This window comes from Cygnus atratus, chromosome 1 (genome assembly GCF_013377495.2).
Source record: "Cygnus atratus isolate AKBS03 ecotype Queensland, Australia chromosome 1, CAtr_DNAZoo_HiC_assembly, whole genome shotgun sequence".
Lineage (NCBI taxonomy): Eukaryota > Metazoa > Chordata > Aves > Anseriformes > Anatidae > Cygnus > Cygnus atratus.
The window spans coordinates 94784937-94805298 of record NC_066362.1 but is presented as its reverse complement, the minus strand read 5'-3'; the positions used below and the strand labels follow the sequence as shown (position 1 = coordinate 94805298).

General features: G+C 45.1%; 2 protein-coding genes across 3 annotated transcripts; one reads left to right on the top strand and one right to left on the bottom strand.

The window, feature by feature from the left end:
• Positions 1–351: 351 nt before the first annotated feature.
• On the bottom strand, positions 352–14724 carry LOC118245032 (protein spire homolog 1-like). The gene is made up of 15 exons (XM_035540582.2): positions 14716–14724; positions 14332–14578; positions 13506–13537; positions 12860–13024; positions 11945–12070; positions 11597–11662; positions 8808–8969; positions 7093–7161; positions 6431–6560; positions 5910–6015; positions 4509–4603; positions 3783–3934; positions 2626–2751; positions 1267–1331; positions 352–439 (listed from the first exon to the last, which is right to left on the bottom strand). The coding sequence occupies exons 1-15, from the start codon at positions 14722–14724 to the stop codon at positions 352–354; spliced, it is 1638 nt and encodes a 545-aa protein (XP_035396475.2).
• Positions 14725–14913: 189 nt separating this feature from the next.
• On the top strand, positions 14914–20064 carry NEPRO (nucleolus and neural progenitor protein). 2 transcript variants are annotated; one of them, XM_035540326.2, is made up of 9 exons: positions 14914–15033; positions 15126–15280; positions 16247–16323; positions 16430–16561; positions 16907–16984; positions 17643–17998; positions 18277–18338; positions 18437–18687; positions 19137–20064. In XM_035540326.2, the coding sequence occupies exons 1-9, from the start codon at positions 14943–14945 to the stop codon at positions 19516–19518; spliced, it is 1584 nt and encodes a 527-aa protein (XP_035396219.1). In that variant the 5' UTR covers positions 14914–14942; the 3' UTR covers positions 19519–20064. The 2 variants fall into 2 exon arrangements, with proteins under 2 accessions (XP_035396219.1, XP_035396220.1); XM_035540327.2 differs by lacking the exon at positions 15126–15280.
• Positions 20065–20362: the final 298 nt, after the last annotated feature.

Genomic DNA, 20362 nt, shown 5'->3' with positions numbered 1-20362 from the left:
CACATTCTGAAGGGCACGGACATCTACAATCACAGCACAAGTCACCCGAGTTCTCAAGGAAATCCTCCTTCTTAGCAAGAAGATTTGCATGGCATGTAGTTGATTTATTACTGCACTTACAAGATAAACATTAATGCAGTGAACTCCCTGACCCTTGTATAAATAGAGCACAGAGTAATCCCAACCACTTTACACAGGATCAAAGAAAGAGGAGCCAGAGCTGTTTCAGCTGAATAGTCTGTCTTTCCTGGCTGCTTTTGTACCTTGTATTATGGCCTCTTTTCTTTTCGTAGAAAAAAAGCTAGAGGGTAGATTTGAGGTATCAGTGAGGTGAAGGAAAGCTTCCTATGACTAGGTGAGGTGCAGAAAAAAAAAAAAAAAAAGATTTGCTGTTGTAAAGACTAGACTTGCCTTGATGCAGCAGTCACAGCAGACGACACTAAGAGAAAAAAATTCCCAGCGTTATCATTTGAGTAAAGCTCAGCAGATACCAATGCTGTAGCTAAGGGTGAGTTTCCCAAAGAAGCCTTAACATGTGGTTGTGGCACAATCACTTGATGGCAAAGTGAACAAGTCTAGAACTCCCTGTTCAGTTTTCCAGCCCTCCTATTTGTGGCAGTTTTAGTCAGCTGAAGCACATCAGCATCCATAGCTTGAAGGCTTTATCTGCAAGTACCCACTGCTTTTCACCAAGCACCAACACCAGTTACTAAACTCCCAGTGGTTTACTTGTAACCAATTCAGTGCTTTGCTGCTGCTTCAAATAGATTTAAGTGAGCCTGAATGAGCCTGAAATTCTTCTCCTCTCCCATGAGAAAAACTAACAAATAAGTGGATACTAGTTACTAGTGGGTCCAACTTCTTTCCCAGTCATAAGGTCTGGAGTCTGCTTTTCCAGTCCTAAACAGAAGATTCTGCTGAAAAGCCTCTCCCAGAACCTCTCAAGCCCTTGACTGAAGTAAAATGCAACCTACAGAGCAAAATGAAGGGAGTAATTGCTGAGAAGAATCAAGTCTACTGATAGCACAGTAAATTCGGTTATTGCTAGCTTAATTCTACAAGTTAGTATTGATACCACTTCAGAGGCAAGTTTTTCCATCTCCTCTGCAGCTGTAGACACTTCAGCCGGGCTTGTGTAGTAAGGCAAAACTGAAAGGCTAGGGAACCCATTCCCATCCAAGTGCTACAACCGTTTGAATACTGAGTATTTCAGTACTGTTTTTTCACTCTTCTCCCTCCTCATTCAGTCCTTTTGTACCAGCTCACCTGCTGCAGAGGTAACAGCTGTAAGGCCACTTAAGAAACATCTGCTTACGGCAGCTGAAACAGATCTGTGGAATGGAAAGTTATTTGTGAATGCCAACTGGAAATATCTTCCTACCAACAGCATCCACTGCCTGCCAAAGAGCAAGCATATAAACCAACCTCCTAAAGGCTTTAGATCCACATACAATAAGAGATCCAATGAAGGATAGCAGAAAGACAGGAATTAAAGGCTAAAAAGGCCAAAAAAAGCCTTATTTGTAAGCCTGTGTTTTTATGATGCAGAGGTTTGGGGCAGCTGCCAGACAACAGGAGTTTAAAAAAAGGCTCTTGAACAAACAATAGCTGTATTGTGCAAGAGTGTAACAGTAGCTAGTTAAGAGAGGGAAGAAGAGAGACATTCTTTGAGGTAGACTGCAGCAATCCCAAAGAGATTAAGTCAGGGCAACTTTGAATCCAATCCTGAAGCAAAAAAAAAATGAGTCATAAGGAAGCTGATGAGTCGCTTGAACTTTATAAAGAAAAACATCCATACACAGCTGGCAGTCAGAAGTGATATTATCTTGAGAAACAGAGCTTGAGAAAGCTAAAAAAAACTTCAGCAGCAAGAACACAAAGGGGGTAAGAGAGCCATTTTAGCATAGGCAGAGAGAGGCAAGTTAAAGCAGGGTTGGTGAGTAAGGTGAGAAGAAAACGGATCCAGGAGCACGAGATAAAGAGGGTGGGGAAGTATCAGAGCTGTACTAGCAGAACTGTCTGCTAAATAAAGTGAGGGCAAGAAGCTGATCCCCAAAACAAGCAGCATGAACGTCTTCACATCTGCGTTGCAAAGGGCTTGCACTGAAGACATTTGCTCTAGAGGGGCTTGATGGAACAAGCCCTCTAGAGCAGACGGGATGAATAAACAAGTGGCCAGCCAGCGGTCCTGTGCTGCAGGTTGTTCCCTGCCCCCTCATCTCCCCAGCCTTTGCATCCACTGCTCAGCAAGGTGGTTCACATCAGCACAACTCAGCTGTGGGAGTTAACAGCCTTTGCTTCACCGTGTACCAAATCCCAGTCAATATCTTTGTGATTTTAGAGCTGGCCAACAGGAACAGTTCTGCTAGCATGGAAATAACAGTCAAGAAGTATTAGCAACGGCTGGGTTACTTCCTAGGCAACTTACACAGCATATGTTTGATTAGAAGTCATCACAGCACAAGTATTAAAAGATTTCATGCAGCCATGGGCCAAACTCAGAACAGCTGCATGAACAGGATAAATTGAGGCAAAAAGCACCTCAGCAGTTCAGCACTGAGGGACATGAAGCCACCAGCTTTTGCAAAGGCACAGACAGCACAACAACAAGGAGAAGAAACTTACCTTTCCTCTTGAAGAGGCACCATCACTGCCTCCTTGGCCTTCTCCTTCCAGCATTCTCGTTGCATATCTGGTTCCAATCAGTTCAGCAATGGTTGGTGACGGCCATGTACTAGGAAGGTGACAGTCCTATCCAAAGACAGGAGGTCAAGCATCAGAGAAAGCTGAAGGCACACATATTTGGGGAAGTCATCCTCAAAATTGGGTCCCAGGAGGCTCAGCAGCATTTGTCTCCAAAACTCAGTTCTGCTAGCGATAGGCAGTAGGCGTTGACTGACAACACTAGTAAAGAACACTACAGGGAGCCCTGCTGTAGTTTTTGAGCTTATAGACAAGAATGCAAGCAGCTTCCTGAAGCAGGTCCTTCAGTCCCCATAACAGTTAATCCCATCTCCAGAGCCAGTCTCTTGGGACTTCTCACCTGTGATACAGAGCACAGCAGAGGTGGCGCCCTGGGCCCTCCTCACCTAGGCACAGCGTCCCTTTCCTCAGTGTGACACTCTTGCCTTATCTTTCCCAAGACAGCCATCAGCCCACACAAATGAGGGCTATGATTTGGTTGTCAACCAGGAAAGAAAAGTGCTTTTAATCTAGTGCTTTTATCTGTCAGTGCAGAACAGGGCTAGGCCACGATTCAGAAGGTGGCACAGAAGAGCGCAAACCCAGCGTTGCTCCCACATTTAGAGCCTGGTCACTTCATTACTACATACATTTAGAAGTCACTGATGCTTTGCTATCTACATGTTGTCAGCCACTTGGTTCCTCTTAATGCAGCTGAGAGGATGCTCGTGAGTGTATTAAAGTCTAGACAGAGGGGAGATGGAGAATGCACGACTGTCCCACTGCCAGCCACAGGCTGCTTGAGGAAGCCTGCACAGATACTTCCAAGTAATGAAGTTGCATTTTTGTCTTACACGAGGAACTCTTTCATATCATTCAAACTGAACAATAAGAAATCCCCACAAGGACACTAAAGCATACATCCTTGTTTTGACACCATCTCCAAGGAAAGAATAAATGTCCCAACTTCAGATTAGCATGCTACATGGCTTAAATAAAACCAATATAATGTGATCACTGCATGCACAAGGTTCAAGGTGCCTCCTGGAGTCATCACCAGATGTATCAGAACAGCTTGCAAGCTGATATGCCCCACTTACAAGTTCCTTGCTTTGAAGGCCACTCTCTAAAGATTTGGATCTTGCTCTGTAAGGAGGCAGCTGCTGTTGGCCAATGTTCAGGGAACAGTCAGATTTGATGCCTGCTAGCATGGGTGCACTCACGGAAGGACGTGTACAATCTGCAGTGAGACCTGGGCAGGAAGAGAGTTTTGGATTGCAGGAAAAAAAAAAAGAGACATATCAACTTCTAAATATTCTCCCCAAAAGGTGACTGCTCAAGAGCACTACCCCTCCTTTCCGAAAGCAGCAAGGCCTACTTTCCCCCACCCTCAACCTCCATCAGCCCTGATAACAAAAAGCAGAGGTTACAGTAATTACGGTTGTCAGTAGGGAGTGACGAGTCTTCATTAGTTAGCACCATTTAGTTTAATAAAATCACGTGGTGCACTTTCTTCTTGAACATTCAAAATGTTCATTTAGCTTTTACTGTGATTTCTACTTACACGCCTTCGGGGACACGCTATCGTTGTTTTGAAGCTGCAGGAGCCATGCAAGCTTCAGTCAACTGTAGAGAAATGGTTTTCTAAGTGCACCTCCCTAGACTCATTACTTGGCATTGGAGCTTCTCCTGTCAAGTGTCTTTAGGTGCGCAGAGATGTGTAGCACAGTGAGCCCCAACCTAAGGCTTTGGCAGCCCAGCAGGCACTGACTCTGACTGTACTTTATCACCACCCGGTTTGGATTTGCAGCAAAAAGGACACTGACCTGTGCTCTTGCAGGACACTGCTGATGGCCTGGCTGAGGCAAGGTGGGTGCTGGAAGACAGCTTGGGAGTAGGTTCCTGTAAATCAGAGGACAAGGTATTCTTAAACTGTATACAACAGAGACCGAGCCCACTTGCTCAGAAGCACTGCTGCTAAACAGAACCCAGGACCCAGAACTGACTAGAAATAGTCCAAGGCTTAGTCAGAAGTGGAGGGGAGAAAAAAAACTGTGGTACATTTAGGAACTTTGTGTTCCAAGAGGCAATTACAAGATAATTCTCCCCAGCAAGGAAGCTCTGGTCAAGCTGGTGAAATTTCAGATTCATCTGTTATCTCCCTCACTTAGTTCAGTGCAGATTTTAGTTTCATCTAGTCAGGAGCCAACTAACTTCACTAGATTCTTCCTTTACAGCTTTCAGAGTACCTTGCCATTTTCTTGGCTCCGGCTCACATGTAGGAACGCTGGAGAACAGTTCAAGAAATTACGCCCCAGTAACCGAGTTCAAACCCAATGGTGTATCTAGACAGCATTGTTTCTAGCTTCTCTAGAGAAGCAGGAACACAATTCGATCATATTGCAGTCTCCATGAAGAAGGTCCTTCCAGCTTACAGTAATACACCAACCACGTGCTCCTCAAACACTGAACATTCCTACAAGTAGCACAGACTTGTGCAAATATAGCTACATTTTTCTGCTTTTATTAATTCATATCCGTTTTCCTCAGTTAAGCGATTGTATTCCAGGCTAATGTTTACAGAAAGATTGCTGTTTGTTTGCCAGAGCATCAGTGCTAGACACGATGTGTTAGGGCTCAAGTTCTGTTCCACAGAATTTCCGACTACGCTCAGACTGAATTCCAGAAGCAAGCAGTGAAGCTTTTCATGAGCAGTCCGTGGAGTTAAGGACATATCCACATATCCCAGTTTACTGAAGAATGGTACTGCCTTAGTTGCTCCACAGGCCCAAGAGTGGGAATTCACCAGTAAAGTTGCTTCCTGAAAATAAATCACATGAAGTGCAAATATTTCTAGCATCAGTCGCCTCACTGTGAGGTAAAGTGGGAGTAGTTTTGGCCCATATTGGCCAAACTCCTATGCATGTCAAGACTTCTGCAAGCCCTAGTTTTAGAGACCAGATCAGAAGTTCGTTTTTATAGGCTGCAGTCATGCCACAATAAAGTGTTTAAATATCACATGAGCTTCTGTAGAGGCAAGGACTTCAGTGAACCTAGTAATGTCATGTTTATTCACTTTAGATGGACAAGATTACTCACAGTAAGATTTAAACCTCATGTTCTAGGATGTGTGTACAAATCCAAAGCCTAGACCAGATTATTTATACCTCTCCAGTCCCTTCATTTAAACCCTTACCTGAACTTCTGGTTCCACTTCTGGTTCCAGCTGCTGTGCTATAGCATTGACAGTTTTAAACTCTGTACTGGCATCTTGAAACGTTAAGAAACGATCACTTGGAGATCTCAAGGTGATTTTGGGCATCACAGGCATTTCTGAGGGTTGGGAGAGGGGAAGAAAAATACACACAAGATATTGTGCTGTGGCAAGAAAATAACAAGTCTTATACCCACATATCAGAATTTGGTATTTGGTTTGACTTTGTTCTGTTAGATAGTCTTTAGTTTCAGGTGATGGTTGAAATCCTGTTCTCTAACTTAGCTGACAAATTTGAACCCCCTAAAAAAGGGTAAGTTGAAACATTTTCAAGCCTTAATATGCCACAAGCAGATTTTCTGGAAAATTCTTATGCCATATCACCTTTATCAACATAAATTTTGCATTCCCACCTCCCTTGCATTATATGCTATGGGAAAAAAAAAAGCGGGCTTTCATTTCAAAGGCCATCCATTATTTTCAGTCAACCATGACTTCACTTGCATGCTTGATGGGTCACTTTGCAGCAGGTACCTTTGGGCCTGGCCCCGCTTTCCCTTGCTGTGGATGGCTGAAGCGTCTGTGGTCGTTTTATTTCTGCCAGGAGCTGTTCGTGCCACCTGGACTCCTGTGGCACGCACTCTTTCAGCTTCCTCTGCAGCACCTGCAGGTAGAGCATATCACCAGGAAGAAACAGTAGAAAGACTGAGACCAGTGGTGACAACTAGATCTTCAGCAATGGCACTGTTTTACAACTGCCTCTCGCTAAAGAGGGCACTAGGCCCTGTACGCTTCTGCTTTCCATACCTCATTTGTAGTTTTTTGAAGCACATGAGAAGCTTTAGATAATGTGTTTGCTGTAGAATACTTGTAGCAACTCTCAGATTAGCGACAAGGCTTGATCAAGGAACATGGAGTATTTTCGGGACCACAAAATGTTCCAGATGGAAGAAACAGCAACACGAACAGAGAGACTGATCATCTTTCTCCTCTGAAGATTTGTCACCTACCATAGTCCTAACATGGTGTGTTGGCAGAGGGTCTGCCGAAAATTTAAGCATGGTTCATACGTGCCTCTCCCAAACCCAAACCAGTAGCTAAGACATTAACTCCATATTCCTAGAAAACATCCTGTCAGCTCCAAAGTCATCTTGTTTTGCTCTCATTAGATTTAGATGCAGCACCAGGTCACCTACAGGTTTTAGGTGAGGCTTGGAAGCAGCTACATCATCGCTGGGGGTTCTGCGTTTTTGCTCGATGGTCACCTGAAAGAACAGAAATTATGCTCAAGCAGTAAGGTTTTCTCTACTCCTCATACATCTTTCTAGTCAGTGGCACAGTGAATAACTCAAGTCAGGATTTGGGAATGGGGAATGTGGGGAAGGCATAAAAAATGGCACAGGGAAATACTGAATGATGCGGTGCTTGCTGCAGAGGGGAGCACCGCAGAAAAGAAGTCAAGCTGTACATGCACGCCTCTAGCTGCCTAATTCACTTATTGTTACTTGAAGGCTGTGCTATTTACTCTCCCCCTGTGTACAACTGGAGAACACGTGGGAGTGCAGGTAGAACAACACAACAGCTTCCCACGCTAGCTGGGCTTTCATTCATTTGCAAATTAGACCACTGTTTGCTACAGAAGTTTAAAGTAGCTTTGCAGATGGGGGAAATCCTCGCTTAAGAGCTTTCACAAACAAAGGCCTAAGTAGTAAGTACTCCATGCTTTCTTCTAGCATTTGGGGCTTCAAATTGAAGCTTGTGCTTCTCATCAACCCCGGGAAGAAAAAAAGAAATCAAAAGCCAGTTCATCCTGCCACCTGGAGCTATAGTTTTGTACTGCACAGTGCAATGATTCTGTCGTGCATTGCAATAAAACACAAGTAGCTGTGATGTATTTTTTCTCCCTTCTGTTACTATCCATTTATTTATTGAACAAATTATCAGTCTCCAAACAAATGCCAGAGCCTTTTCTGAAGGCTGGAGCCACAGCCAAGAAAAGTGAGAACTTCTTTAAGGGCGCGTGGTTTAGCTGCAGCTGTTAACCCTCTGCACTCAAGGAGCACCATCAAGGGGAGGAAAAAAAGCTGATGTCTAGCATGGTAAGCAAACTTTACACTTTTTAAAATATTGCTCTTTATTACAAGTAGAGTTGTCTCATCTTCTGCCAAGATGTCTGTTTGCAAAGCACGCCAATGCCACAAAGCCTTATGCCAATGTTTTAGATCTGCTCATCACTCCCAGCTCAAGCTGCAGCAAGTGAACAGCATCACAAACCTTCGGAGGCACTCAGTCGTTTTTGTATCCAGGCATCTTCAGCACCATCAACGTTGCTGGAAGCCCCTACCTCTTGAGTCAGCACCACAGCCCCTGGAAGCAGTTTGGATTTCTTTTTTTTTTTTAAACCCTGCCTAAATTCCTGCAGTAGCCTGTTTACGCTGCCTACAGGCCTCTGCCTGAGGCTGAGCAGAGCACTCACTCAAAAGTGATTTTATACTTTCATGCATCCCACAGCAGCTGAAAAGGCAAGAAAAACTAGTAAGAAATGCCAGACAGTACAGCTCAAGGAGCCTGTAAAGACGTAAGTGTCTGAGGAAGAAAGCATAAGCAGGCAAGGGTCTGTTTCATGGAGCTGCTGCCCTGAAGGGAGAACAAGTTTACCATCCAGCTTCATAAAAGTCTGGCTACTCCTGAAATAAAACGGTACTGGAAATAAAGTGTTTGGATGGATAAACGTGGTGATCAAATATTGAGCTGAGAGGAAGCTCCAGCAGTTCTGGACTAGGAGTACCTTTGAGAAAGACTTTAAAACAAGATTTGGGGAAGAGGTCTCAGCAAGTATTGTTTAGAAACCAAGCGGTTAGAGCAGGCGGTTGCAAAACTCTCCACTGACTGCAGTCGGTCAGTCACTCACCTTCCGAAGGTTGTACCTCTTGTGCTGAATGTCATCCAGAAGTAATTCATAGGGGGAGAGGGCACGCTCTTTGAGGGGGGCAGGGCGCTGTGGTCGTTCAGTGGCCTTGTGCAGCCTCACACCACCCTGCAGCTCACAGATGACACTGGGCCACAGGGGTGCCTAGGAGAACCCAGCGAGGGACAAGTCAACAGCAGGCAGAAACACATGGAGCAGCACTCTCACCCTCCCTGTAACAGGGCACACTTAGCAGCTGAGGTCTTGCAGAAACATAGAAATGTGCCCTTAACACCTCCTTCAACCCACTTGCAGGGCACAGTACCAAGATGGAGAATTGCTTCTCTTTACAGAAGTCACTTTACAATAAGTGAGCTGGCTCCCCAGCTCATTCCTGAATTTTGTCATCCACTTTATGAACGTACTTCAGCAAAACAGTTTCTGTTACTAAATAGTTAGACCCATTTTGTTGGATAAGTACTTCTTGGAAGTACTGCAGGTGCCAGAGGGTTTTCTGTTTTTTCATCCTTTTCTTCTCCATTTTATTACCTCCTAGGAAATACTGAGAATGAAATCCCAAACCTTACCATTAAAATCCTCTGAATTTTCAGAAGCCAAGGACTGAAGGGCCCACAGACCAAAGAGGAAGACAAAGGGAAAAAGATCTCACACTTCAACCTTTGCAGCAGCTTATGTTAACTTTTTCAGCCTGGAGACACAATCTTATTACACTGACATCTGCTCATCCTCTTCCTGTATTAAGACCTGTTTCCACAGGATGCTCAGGCATGCAGGATAACCCAACAAAAGTTAAGACAGGAAAAAAACCCATAATCCACTCAATAGCCTGTTTAGACAACATTGTAATGGAAGTGCTAAGTCAACAGCTTATCTGGATCCCAAAGGCAAATCGAGTAAGAACGAGTGATTGTATTATAAACACTGAAAGGGAAGCAAAACATTTTAGAAAACTGCCTCAGAACAAAACTTCTGACTTGATTTCCTCTCCCTCTTTCACTTACAGGATGAAGCACCTTCTCTCAACTTATCCCTTCAGATATCTTGGTATAATACCAGAAATGTCCTATGCAAGCTCTGACTGATGGGCTGCCTTCAAGGAGAAGGATGCTTCGTTGGATTGTTTTAGCCAGGCTTTGGAACAGTTGTATCTCAACTCCAGACAAGCAGAACTGTCAGACAGTAGCCACACACTAGCCATATCTCCCGGATTAAAATAATTGTTTAGGAGAACACAAAAAAATCTCTCAAAGTCCTGCTGAAAAAAGAGCTGGGCAAACTGATCAGCGTTTGCTTCCTGTACAACACTAAACATATTTCATTCCTTTCATTCATGGGAAGACAGCTGTTCCTAAGAGGTCTCACTGCCTAGATTTCAAGGTGAAGAGTGTCTTCTGACACACACGGTAAGCTCTGCTGAGATGGCACAGCCCTGCATATCAGCTTGTGGCCTGTGTTTCAGAATGCCTGTTTCAGAGCAGTCAGGAAGGAAAAGGCTGGTCCACAGACAGCGTTAACTGCTTGGCACCGCTCAAGGCATCAGCTCCAATCTGTGGGATCCCAACAAAGTTGGCACCCTGGTTATTTTAAACTCAAGAGTGTGTCAGAACGATGCAATCAACTGGTGCATAGGGACTTGGAAACTAGAGTCAGAGGATTTGCAACAGACATCCTGCTTTTGGAATTTATGTCTCCTGAAGTAGCAGAGGCCAAATACGCTGGCCTTCAGGCCACACGGCAAAGCCCATGTATTTATTCATGTATTCCCTGCAGAAAAGAGCATCAACTGCTGTTGATGAGTTTGTGGTTTGAGATAGCTTGCCAGTTTATTTTAATAGATCACAAAATTGAGAATATGCCCAAACACACATTTCACAAACATTTTCATACGAATAGTTTGAGCACGCTTCAAAGCAAGTGCTATTTAGACAAAGGGAGCGAGTCCACAAGTCTCTCGGGGCTTGCCGTTTGTCTCCACAGACTCCAGACTACAGTGCATTTGTTTATGCCGGGCAGAGCTCCAGCCAGAAGAGCTATTTGTTTCTGATTGAGCCCTAACTATGTAGGGCCTTGAACAGAACAGAGTGAGTTGCTTTCTCTGCCCCAAACACACAGTCCAAGATCCCCAGAAGGACAGAATGGAAGGATGAGAAAGGACATGGACAGGAGGTAGGAGCTACATCTCCAGCCTCCCCCTCCTTTCTGCCTTTTTTGAGCTGCAGAAGCTCAAAAGGATGGTCAGAGCTATCAACTGCTTTCAGTCTCTCCAGCCCTGAACCAGCACAGACCCCACATGCTAAAAGTGATCTTGTTCACCTTACTTCTACCACCAACAGATCAGATTTCTGAGAGTTGTCAATCCAGGTACAGAAACAAGCAGACTGCTTTTGGCAGGTATCAATTCCTGCCAAGAGATGGAGTTTGGGGCTCATTTTCAGGAAGAAACAGCATGAGTAACTACTTGTGGACACTTATTCCAAAGAGTGCCTCCAATTTCACTTTTAGAAGTGGTTTAAGCTGAACCACAAAGAGGCTCTTTGTGCAGAATAAGTGTCCACATGAGGTAAACACATGAAATAATTTAACTTCAAGTTCACTCCCAGCTTGTTTTGCAGACAAGTCTTTAACTACTTAGGCTCTTGAACAACCTAAGAAGTTTTGTTGGTGTTCAAGCTCTCTTCTTTGTTTTTTAAAGAGTCATTGGAAAAACCTCACAGAAGCATGGGTAGGCAAAAAAGCCCAACCTACCATAATGAAGGAATTAAATCCCTTACCCACTGTTTTTCCTTCTTCTGCAGGGGGGTTTCCAGCAAATCTTCAACATCCATTTTTCTCAGACTCTGAGAAGCAAGCACACGAGGTCATTACATTGCGCTGTCCAGTGCTTTCCCATCTATCCAGTATAAATTATTAACATTGAAAAACTTAGAAGCCCCAAACACCCAGACATTCAAAAACTACAATAAATTACTACTGCAATGCAGAGACAGAAGCCATTCATGTCATCAACATACACCTTCAGCTAGGTATTCCATTTCTAGTGCAATGGGAAGATTACTTTATAATTAGATGAATTTATGCAGGTAGAAATGATAGTAGCTAAGCGGTGATCGCAAATATACCTCTTTGGAGGTATGGATGATGGAGACAAGCTTCTGAAGTTCCATAAATTCAGTAAAAAGACTCCTACAGGTCATTTCATAATGGCTCTTAGCCTCAGAAGGCATGGACAAGCGCTCTTCACAGGCCTGAAAGAAATGGAACTATTTAAAATAGATCTTGAAATGAAAAAACATGGAAGGCTGGAAGAAAGCAAAATTCAGTTTTCTTGATGTATGGTTAAAAATCATCTTCCTCAATTCCTTTGTATCTTTTTTGTTTGTTCTATTGCAGATACAGAGGAGCAAAGAAGCAAGATGCCTAATCTTCTACGAACAATAATCTAAGTAGCTGTGTGTAATTTATCTATCTTGTTCTCCATAATGCGTGCTTTGAAATAAGTGCCTGGAAGGGAAAGCTTCCAACACATACACACCACAACAAAACACAGCAGGTGCAGTCACTTATGTTCTTTTTCCCCCTTGCTCCCCTATGCTAATGGGACTGGGGCATGGAAAGTTTCTTGTACCCTTAAATTATGGTTGAGAGGAAGCTGTTAGTTTGAGTTGTGACATCCAAGTCCTCTTGCAGAGACCAAATATTATGGATATTGAAACAAGTCACTTGTCCACAGTCTTCTAGGTATTGAATGCAGCCTTTGGAGACTACGTACAGAAGGACTTCGTAGACAGAGCTGCAAGAGCCATGCTCAGTCTTCATTCTTAATTCTTTTCTATAGGCACTTGAGCATACCTAAAATGTTTTTGCCTTCCCTTTCTGATGGGAAAGCCACGTGTTCCCTCTATGTCCTCCCACAAGCTACTTTCCCCCCAAATGGTCTGTCATCTTGCTTAACAGCACTGTTAACCTTCAGCTCCTCCAAAGCTGCTGTATTATGCATATTTATTTTATTTATATTGCTGCAGGAAAAAGGAAACCTTGATAACATCCTGCAGGGTGACCACTGGCTTCATTGCCTCGTCATCCAGTTTCAACATGAGGCAGAGCAGCTTCTCCAGGGGATCACTCAGTTCTCGCTCCACTTGGCTGTCGATTCCCCAGTCCAGGGCTTCATAGATCACCACTCCCAAGTACTCCAGCAGCTGCAGACAGAGGCCAAGGAAGCAGTACAGCACCAAGTGTTGTGAATGATCTTCACAGGCCTCACTTCCCAGCCATGGGGGGGAGGCTCTGCTGCCCCTCACAGCTGAGCACACCACTCAGGATGAGAAGGGCCCAAAGCAACTAGGTGCTTATCAAGTAACCTGAAACACTCCCCAGATAAGCTATTTTAAGCTTTTAAATAATTTATCTAGCACCTCTAAATGCTCTGTTACCAAGACAAAAAGTCTGTAGGCTATCCCACAGTAGGCAGCATCTGTGCACATTGTTTCACAGACTGTTTTACTTGAGTTCACTCCTAACATTTTGTTTCATTTTCCAGATTGCAGGGGACAGTGACTCCCGCAACGCTTAGCAAGTATAAACACAATGACAATTTTAGACACCGGCATCTTCCAGGCTGGCCTTTTACCACAGCAGGATTGTATCTGCACACATAGGAAGGCAAAGAGACAGGCTTACCTTGTCCTCTGACTGCTGAATGTTGCCAACATCTGAAATGGAAACGAGAGAAGGTAAGGGGAAGATAACTGCATAGGCCTTGATAAACAGCTTTTAATAGCTCTGTTAAGAGAAAGAAATTAGAAGAGTTCTTGGTAGTAAGGAAACAAATCCTTCTCGGTAAGATCAGTCCCACCCGGGGAAACCAGGCCTGCATTTGAGACTGCTGCAGAGCAACACAAGATACTCTTTTTACTTACTGTGAGCATTAGCCCCAAACTAACTGCTGCTGGTTACTTCCTTTTATTTGCTGGTAGGTATCTAATCACATGGAAGGCCATGGATATTGATCTTCTTTCTTTACTACACACTCTTGCCCCCTCAGAGCAATGAACTCTGCAGTAGTGCAACTGCATACAAAGCTTGTTGCTGTTTGCTAGCTGCACATAGTGATAAAAAAGTCAGTTTTAGATTTGCTGTGAGAGTTAATACAAGGGAGCCATAGCTCAGAAGATGAACAGAGCAGGACATGAAACAACCTGAGGCTTTATTTTAAATAATAATTTCCTTCAACATAAGTTGTAATAAACTTCATTCCAGCTATTCCCTTGAAATAAGTAACTCACTAAAGCATTATTAAAAAAAAACAACAACTATACATCTGCATTACCACTCATCTATGGTCCTTTAAAATAAAACATAGGCAGCAGAATAGCCTATATAGTCAGAACACCCTGAAAAACATACAGAGGAGGAACAAAAAAAAAAATCTTTTCTCCCACTTTGTCCCTAAGCTCAGCCAGTTATAATAACAACCCCTAGCATCCTCAGCCGCTTGTGCTCTTACCAGATTTATGGTACACCCTGAAGGAAGCAGTGCCATCAGCATGGATAAAGATGCTCCCAGGGCCTTTTATGAACACAGAATGGAGCGATGGGTACAGCCCCTGCGCCAATTGCTTCATTTTGCAGCAGCACTGAAAGCAAATAGCCCAGGCTTGCTCCTCGCTTATGGGGTGCTCGAAGCACCTCAGAACCTCAGCTAGAGAGACCTTCGCAGCCTTCTGCTCACAGCACAGGGACTCCATTTGCACCTTCACACCTCATATCCCAGGCTGTGCTTCCAGCCTAGGAACTCAACACCCCATCCCCCAGGACAGCAGATGCTGGGGCAGCAGCCTTTTATCAGCTCTGCCCCCAGCTTTGCTCTCCAACACGTTCTCTCCCCCACAGGTGCCATCGTTAACGCCAATTTTGCTCCACCTTTTTTTTTTTTAAAGGGACGCCACTTTGATGGGAACAACGGGAAGCACATAGCAAAGGGGACTCCAAAAAGAGACAAACTAGCGAGATTCGTGTTCAATTTAACTTTATTCCTCCAACGTGCTGCAGCAGCCGCTGGAGGGTGCCCGGCTCCCCTCAGCGGGTCCCGCCCCGCTCCGCCCTGACGGCGAGAAGATGGCGGCGGCCGAGGCGGCGTGGAACCGGCTGGACGTGCCGTGGCCGGCCGGCAGCCACACGGTGCCCCTGGCGGCCCGGCACCCCGCAGGTCCCCGGGGACGGGCGGGCGGCTTGGGGCGCGGGGGGGGGGCGGTCGGGTTGCGGCGGTTGTTGCGGTTGCTGAGTGCCTCCCGCCCGCAGTGAGGGGCCTGCCGGCGCTGCGGCGCCGCTGCGGGGCGGCCGTGCAGGGGCTGTGCGGGAGAGGCCCGGCCGTCGAGGGACGCGTCCTGCGGGGCCTGCTGTACGTGTACCGCCGCAGGCTGCTCCGGCACCGGCCGTACCTGGCCCTGCAGCAGGTGAGGTGGGGGCGCGGGGGGTCGGCGGCTTTCTGCGGCCCGGGGCCCGGTTGTCAGTCCCGGGAAGGCTCTGGGAGCAGAGCTGGGCGCCGGTCACATCGTGGGGATAAACAAAACAAAACAAAAGCCATACACACGCAAAAAAAACCCACAGATTTCTTCGTCAGGTGCATTTTGCCCATCTTTGAGTCTCCTCAGTTCAGTTCAGTGTGGGTTTCCAGGATCTCCGCTGTGCCATTTTTAGGTTGGAAATGAGACATTTCTTCTCAGAAAGAGCAGTCAGGCACTGGGACGGATTGCCCAGGGAGGTGGTGGAGTCACCGTCCCTGGGGGTGTTCTAGGAAAGGCTGGACCTGGTGCTTAAGGACACGGTTTAGTGGGTGACGTTGGTAGTAGGTTGATGGTTGGACCAGATGATCTTGGAGGTCTTTTCCAACCTTAATGGTTCTAGGATCCTATGAATTTGCACTTTTCCAGCCTTTTATAACTAGTAGTCAACCCTCTTTTGCTTGTACCAAGACCTGAAGTATGTGCAACTGTGTACCTATGAGTATAAGATTCATACAGGGATTTGTATTTCAATTAATTATAATTGGGGGGGCGGGGTGGGGGAACAACCACAGGCCACTCTATCAGGTACTTCCTCTTTTAAGACAAAAACTGAACTCCTTACCAATTTTCCAGCTTTCCAGTAAAGGGAATGTCACTATCTTCAAATAACTACATTGAAATGAAGCAGCAATCGTTCTTACCTTCTTCGTTCATTATGCTTTTTCATTTTTGAAAAACTAGTTAAATCCCAAAAGCCATTGTGTACTGCAGGAAAAACCATGCAGCACCTATTAACAGTGGCCTGCTCTGGCTCTTGACTTAATTCCTTATTCACAGTAGTGATTATAGTGACAGTTCTTAGACCAAGGCACTCACATCTCATAACACCAGTTGAAGGAATTTTCTTTTCTCCAGGTGGAACAATGCTTGAAGCGCCTGTGGAAGATGAACTTGGTGGGCAGCATTGAAACCCTGGCAGAACTGATTCCCAAGTAAGCATCATGATGCTGTATGTTATACTGCCCATTGGCTGAGTCTTCAGAGCTAAACGAGAAGATGCTAGATCATAACCATCTGCTTGTCTTTGTGTTGCCACAGGAAAAATAAATCCCAGGCCCATGCAGAGTACTTAGTTCCCAGCCAGCCTATGCTGGAAACGGTGGCTGTGAAGGTACTGGGAGGCTGCAAGCTCATTCTGCGTCTACTGGACTGTTGCTGTAAAGCATTTCTGTATCCTTTTCTCAGTATGTAAACATTCCTACAGGTCACCAGCAGCAGTTCATGAGACCAAAATAAGGTCTGCTGTAGTACCTGTATTGCTGATGGGCTCAGCAGTGCAATTCATGTATGCAACTTGAAGTTTCTTTGATAGCCAAACATCTCATTTTCATGTTATTAAGTGGGAACCTCAGGCTGTTGGCTGGCTGCTCTTCTCTCCTTGAGCAACCCAATGTTTTGATACTCATCTCCCCAAATTATCTAGGATATTGCCTTGCGAGCTACCTCTAGTTGGTGTGCTCAGCAAGTTTCATTATAGGCTGTTTATTTTTTAACCTTAACTGGTGTAATCTTCAGCTTGTCCGTTAAACACCTCTGTTCACAAGAATACATACTTTTGAACACCGTGGCTTCGGGGTTGTTGAGCCGGCTATGGTTTGTGTAGTCAAGAGTCTTGTTTGTTGTCTGTTTGACATGCCTGTCAGGGAGAAGGGCTTGTAATTAAAGTCTTGCTGCTGAGCGAGCTTTATTCAGCTGGGAGGAGAGGGGAAAAAAATCTTATGAATCAGAGATCCCTCCATCCTTTTGGACTTGATTCTAGCACCTGAAGAGTTGTGTAAGTGGAGAGAGACTTCTTGCATGCCGTTTCGGAAGGCTTTGTTCTTAGTTCATAGCAGCCTTTAATGCTGTGGTTTTACTAACACCGCATAACGCCAGCCTGCCGCAGACACTGGCATCTGATACTTTTTGCAGCAAGCAGTAAGTCTGCCTCATGCTGAAACAGAAGGGCTGTGATAAAGTTGTTCTACATCACTGCTGAATTTTTCAGGGAAATCCTCTTTGCTAGTCCTACACTCTGATTGTGAACGTGCCTGAAAGGTGGAACGTGTGTCGGCAGGGGGAGCTCCGACTAATATTAAAGGGAAACATGGTGGTGGAGTGTAAAAAGAAAAAGTGTAGTGAGGGGGAGTAGAGATAAAGGGCAGCTTGGGATCTTTTCTGTGAGCTCTTCCTCTTGAGTTGAAGGACTTGTTCAGTGAGTGTAAGCACAAGGTCTTGCTAGAGGACGCTCACATCTATCTTCTCTCTTCAGGATTCAGTACAGATGCATATTGCAGAGCCTCGTCTCCTTGTATGGTGTGCTGTCAACATCACTGCGTCTGGTGTCTGAGACACAGCAGATGCCTTATATTAAGGGGTTTGCCTTCCCGTCTGATATCAGAAACTTTCTTGGAGTTGACCTTTCTTCTGAGGTGAAGAAGCAAAAGGCTAAAATGCTAACAGCAAAACGACCCACCAGCTGGATGAAGAAGCTTTTCCCAGCCGTGCCAAAGGCAGCGTCAGAGGCTGGGAAAAAGAGGGGTTTTGTGACCTGTGCAAGTGCCGTGAAAAACTCGAGCGTCCCTACAGATGTTGGAGAGCCAGTTCTGGTGACCAGAGAGAACAGAGGTAAGGTCTTGTGCCACGGTGCCGCTGCTTTCTGACAGCTGAGACTGACTGCAACCTCTGCCCAACACAGCCAAGCACTTTACTACACAGAGGGGGGCGTTTCGAGTACAAACTCCCCTCTCCTGACCTTGGAAGAGGAGAAGAGTGTTGAGCGCAGGCGTGAGCCTGCTGAGACGGCAGAAGAGCTGAGAGCTCAGCAGGGCAAAGCGTTAGTGTCTGTGTGCAAAGACTTAAAACTTGTAACCTCATAACAGGAACTCTCCCCTCTCTCTCTCTAGGAAAGCACCTGGGGTTTGACGTGAAGAGCTTACTTAGACCATCCAGACCTCAAACACAAGAGGTTTGTGTGCCACCATTTTACACATTCTTTATTTTAACTTTAAAGATCCTAACGCTCTGGTGTAACTTATAAAAGGTTCCTGTTATTCTTTGTTTCAGGATAGATACATTACATCAACACCTTTTAAAGAAATGCCAGAATCGCTTTCCCATTATATGGCAAAATTGCAGCACACTGGGTCTCTCGTACAGATGTTTCAAACAGCTGCATCTTTTGGGGAGCTGTCAGAGGCACTCAGAAAAGCTATTCTGTGGTGCAAAGGCAACAAACTCAAACCAGCAGCTTATTTTCTGCGTAACAAATTGTTGAAAAGCAACCGGCTACACCATGTGGAGGCGCAAGGATGCAGGTATGTTGCACATGCAGGGGGGTTCTGGATCTGGCACTGCATTTTAATGTTGTGTTTTGCTGCAGTGCAGAGAAATGCAGTGATCTAAGCTGTTTTCTTGAGCTTAAACAGGATCACTACTTCAGGTCACTACACCCTCTGATATGAATATTCTGTTTGGTTTCATTTGTGAGAGGATTTGAAAGGTTAGCAGATGCACAAATACAGAATAGAGGGAGAATGAAAATGCAGCTTAAACTGCATGCGTGTAAATGGTAACGGCTAGATGATGTAAAGGGTGCCAGGCTTTTTGAAAAAGCCCTGGCTACTATTGTACAAGATGCTGTTGTATCTCATGGGTGTGACAAGTAAAATGGTAGAGAACGCCAATAACCAAATCTCTGAAAACACCAGAAGTAGCTGTTAACAGCTGCTAAAAGTTCTGTTTTGTGCACATTCCTTCCCTTAAGCCTGCGGAAGAAGCTGTGCTGTGTTAAAACCTCTCTCTGCAAATACCTCCTGTACGGCTCCCAGAGCACGCGCTGCTGGCCGAGGCAGTACCTGGGGGCACGGCTCTGGCAGAGGAAGATGAAATTATCCAAGCGCTTGAAGAGAACTCAGACTGCACAGCAAAACCAGCCTGAGCTTTTTGGAGTCTGTGAGAACGGTGCTTTACTCACTGGGGGGCCTTCAGGACAGGCTGGACCTTCCATTGCTTGTACAGCCGCTGACAAACTGAGCACACCAGGGACCCCGAAGCAGCTGCTGTTGAGAGGAAGCCCTGGCTCCGTGCAGGAAGAAGTCTCTGACAACACTGATATCGATTCTATTTTTGCTGCAATGGGTGTCTGATCCTGGACTGGGAGGACGAGGGGTTGCCTTTTTTCTATGTTAAACTCTCAGAATACTTACAGTGTTTTGGTAACTCATACCCTAAATTCTGCTAAGAAAATAACTATTTTAGTATATTTTTATAAAATAGCATTTTTTTTAATGAAGCAGTGTTCAAAACAGATGAGCAATCTTTATCCTTTCACCTAGACTTTTCAGGAACAGCAGCTTTAAATTAACTTTTATTTAAAGTCCTTTCTCTGTTGCTGGACCATCATCCCCAGTGCAAATAACTAGCAACCAAGGCAGAAGGCTGCAGCTGATCATTTGCTGCTGCCTAGGACCAAAGATTTGTCACTTTTCCAAGTAAGTGTCATTATACTTTTCCTTCTTTGCCGCCTCATACAGGCGACAGTCTTCACTTACAGTATTACCAGTTTTCAGTGTTTGTTGTCCAGCATTTGTTGTCCTTGTCCTGAAATGGGGAGTTACCTGAATCCTGCTGCTCCAGAAACGGGGCAAAACACAGACAGGGCCTATAAAAGTAAACTTACCCGTGAACTTGTCTCCCACTGTCCTGAAGTCTTTTCAATGTGCAATTTCTGCTGGCTTGGCAAGGTAAGGTTGAGCTATTCCACCACATACTTACGAAATAAGGTTAGAACAAGCAGTGAGGTCAGTGCTTTCTGTCAGTTACAAGCCAAAGCCTAAGTCCCAAGATCAGCATCGCCAGGAAACTACATAGAAAAAATTATCAGAACAAAGACGAAGCAGCTTCATTGTAGAGTACCTGCTCAGCAGGGGCAAGGAAAACGTCTAAGTGCAAGTAAATCTAGAGCAGGTTAACTTCAGCTTCCTAGTTTTA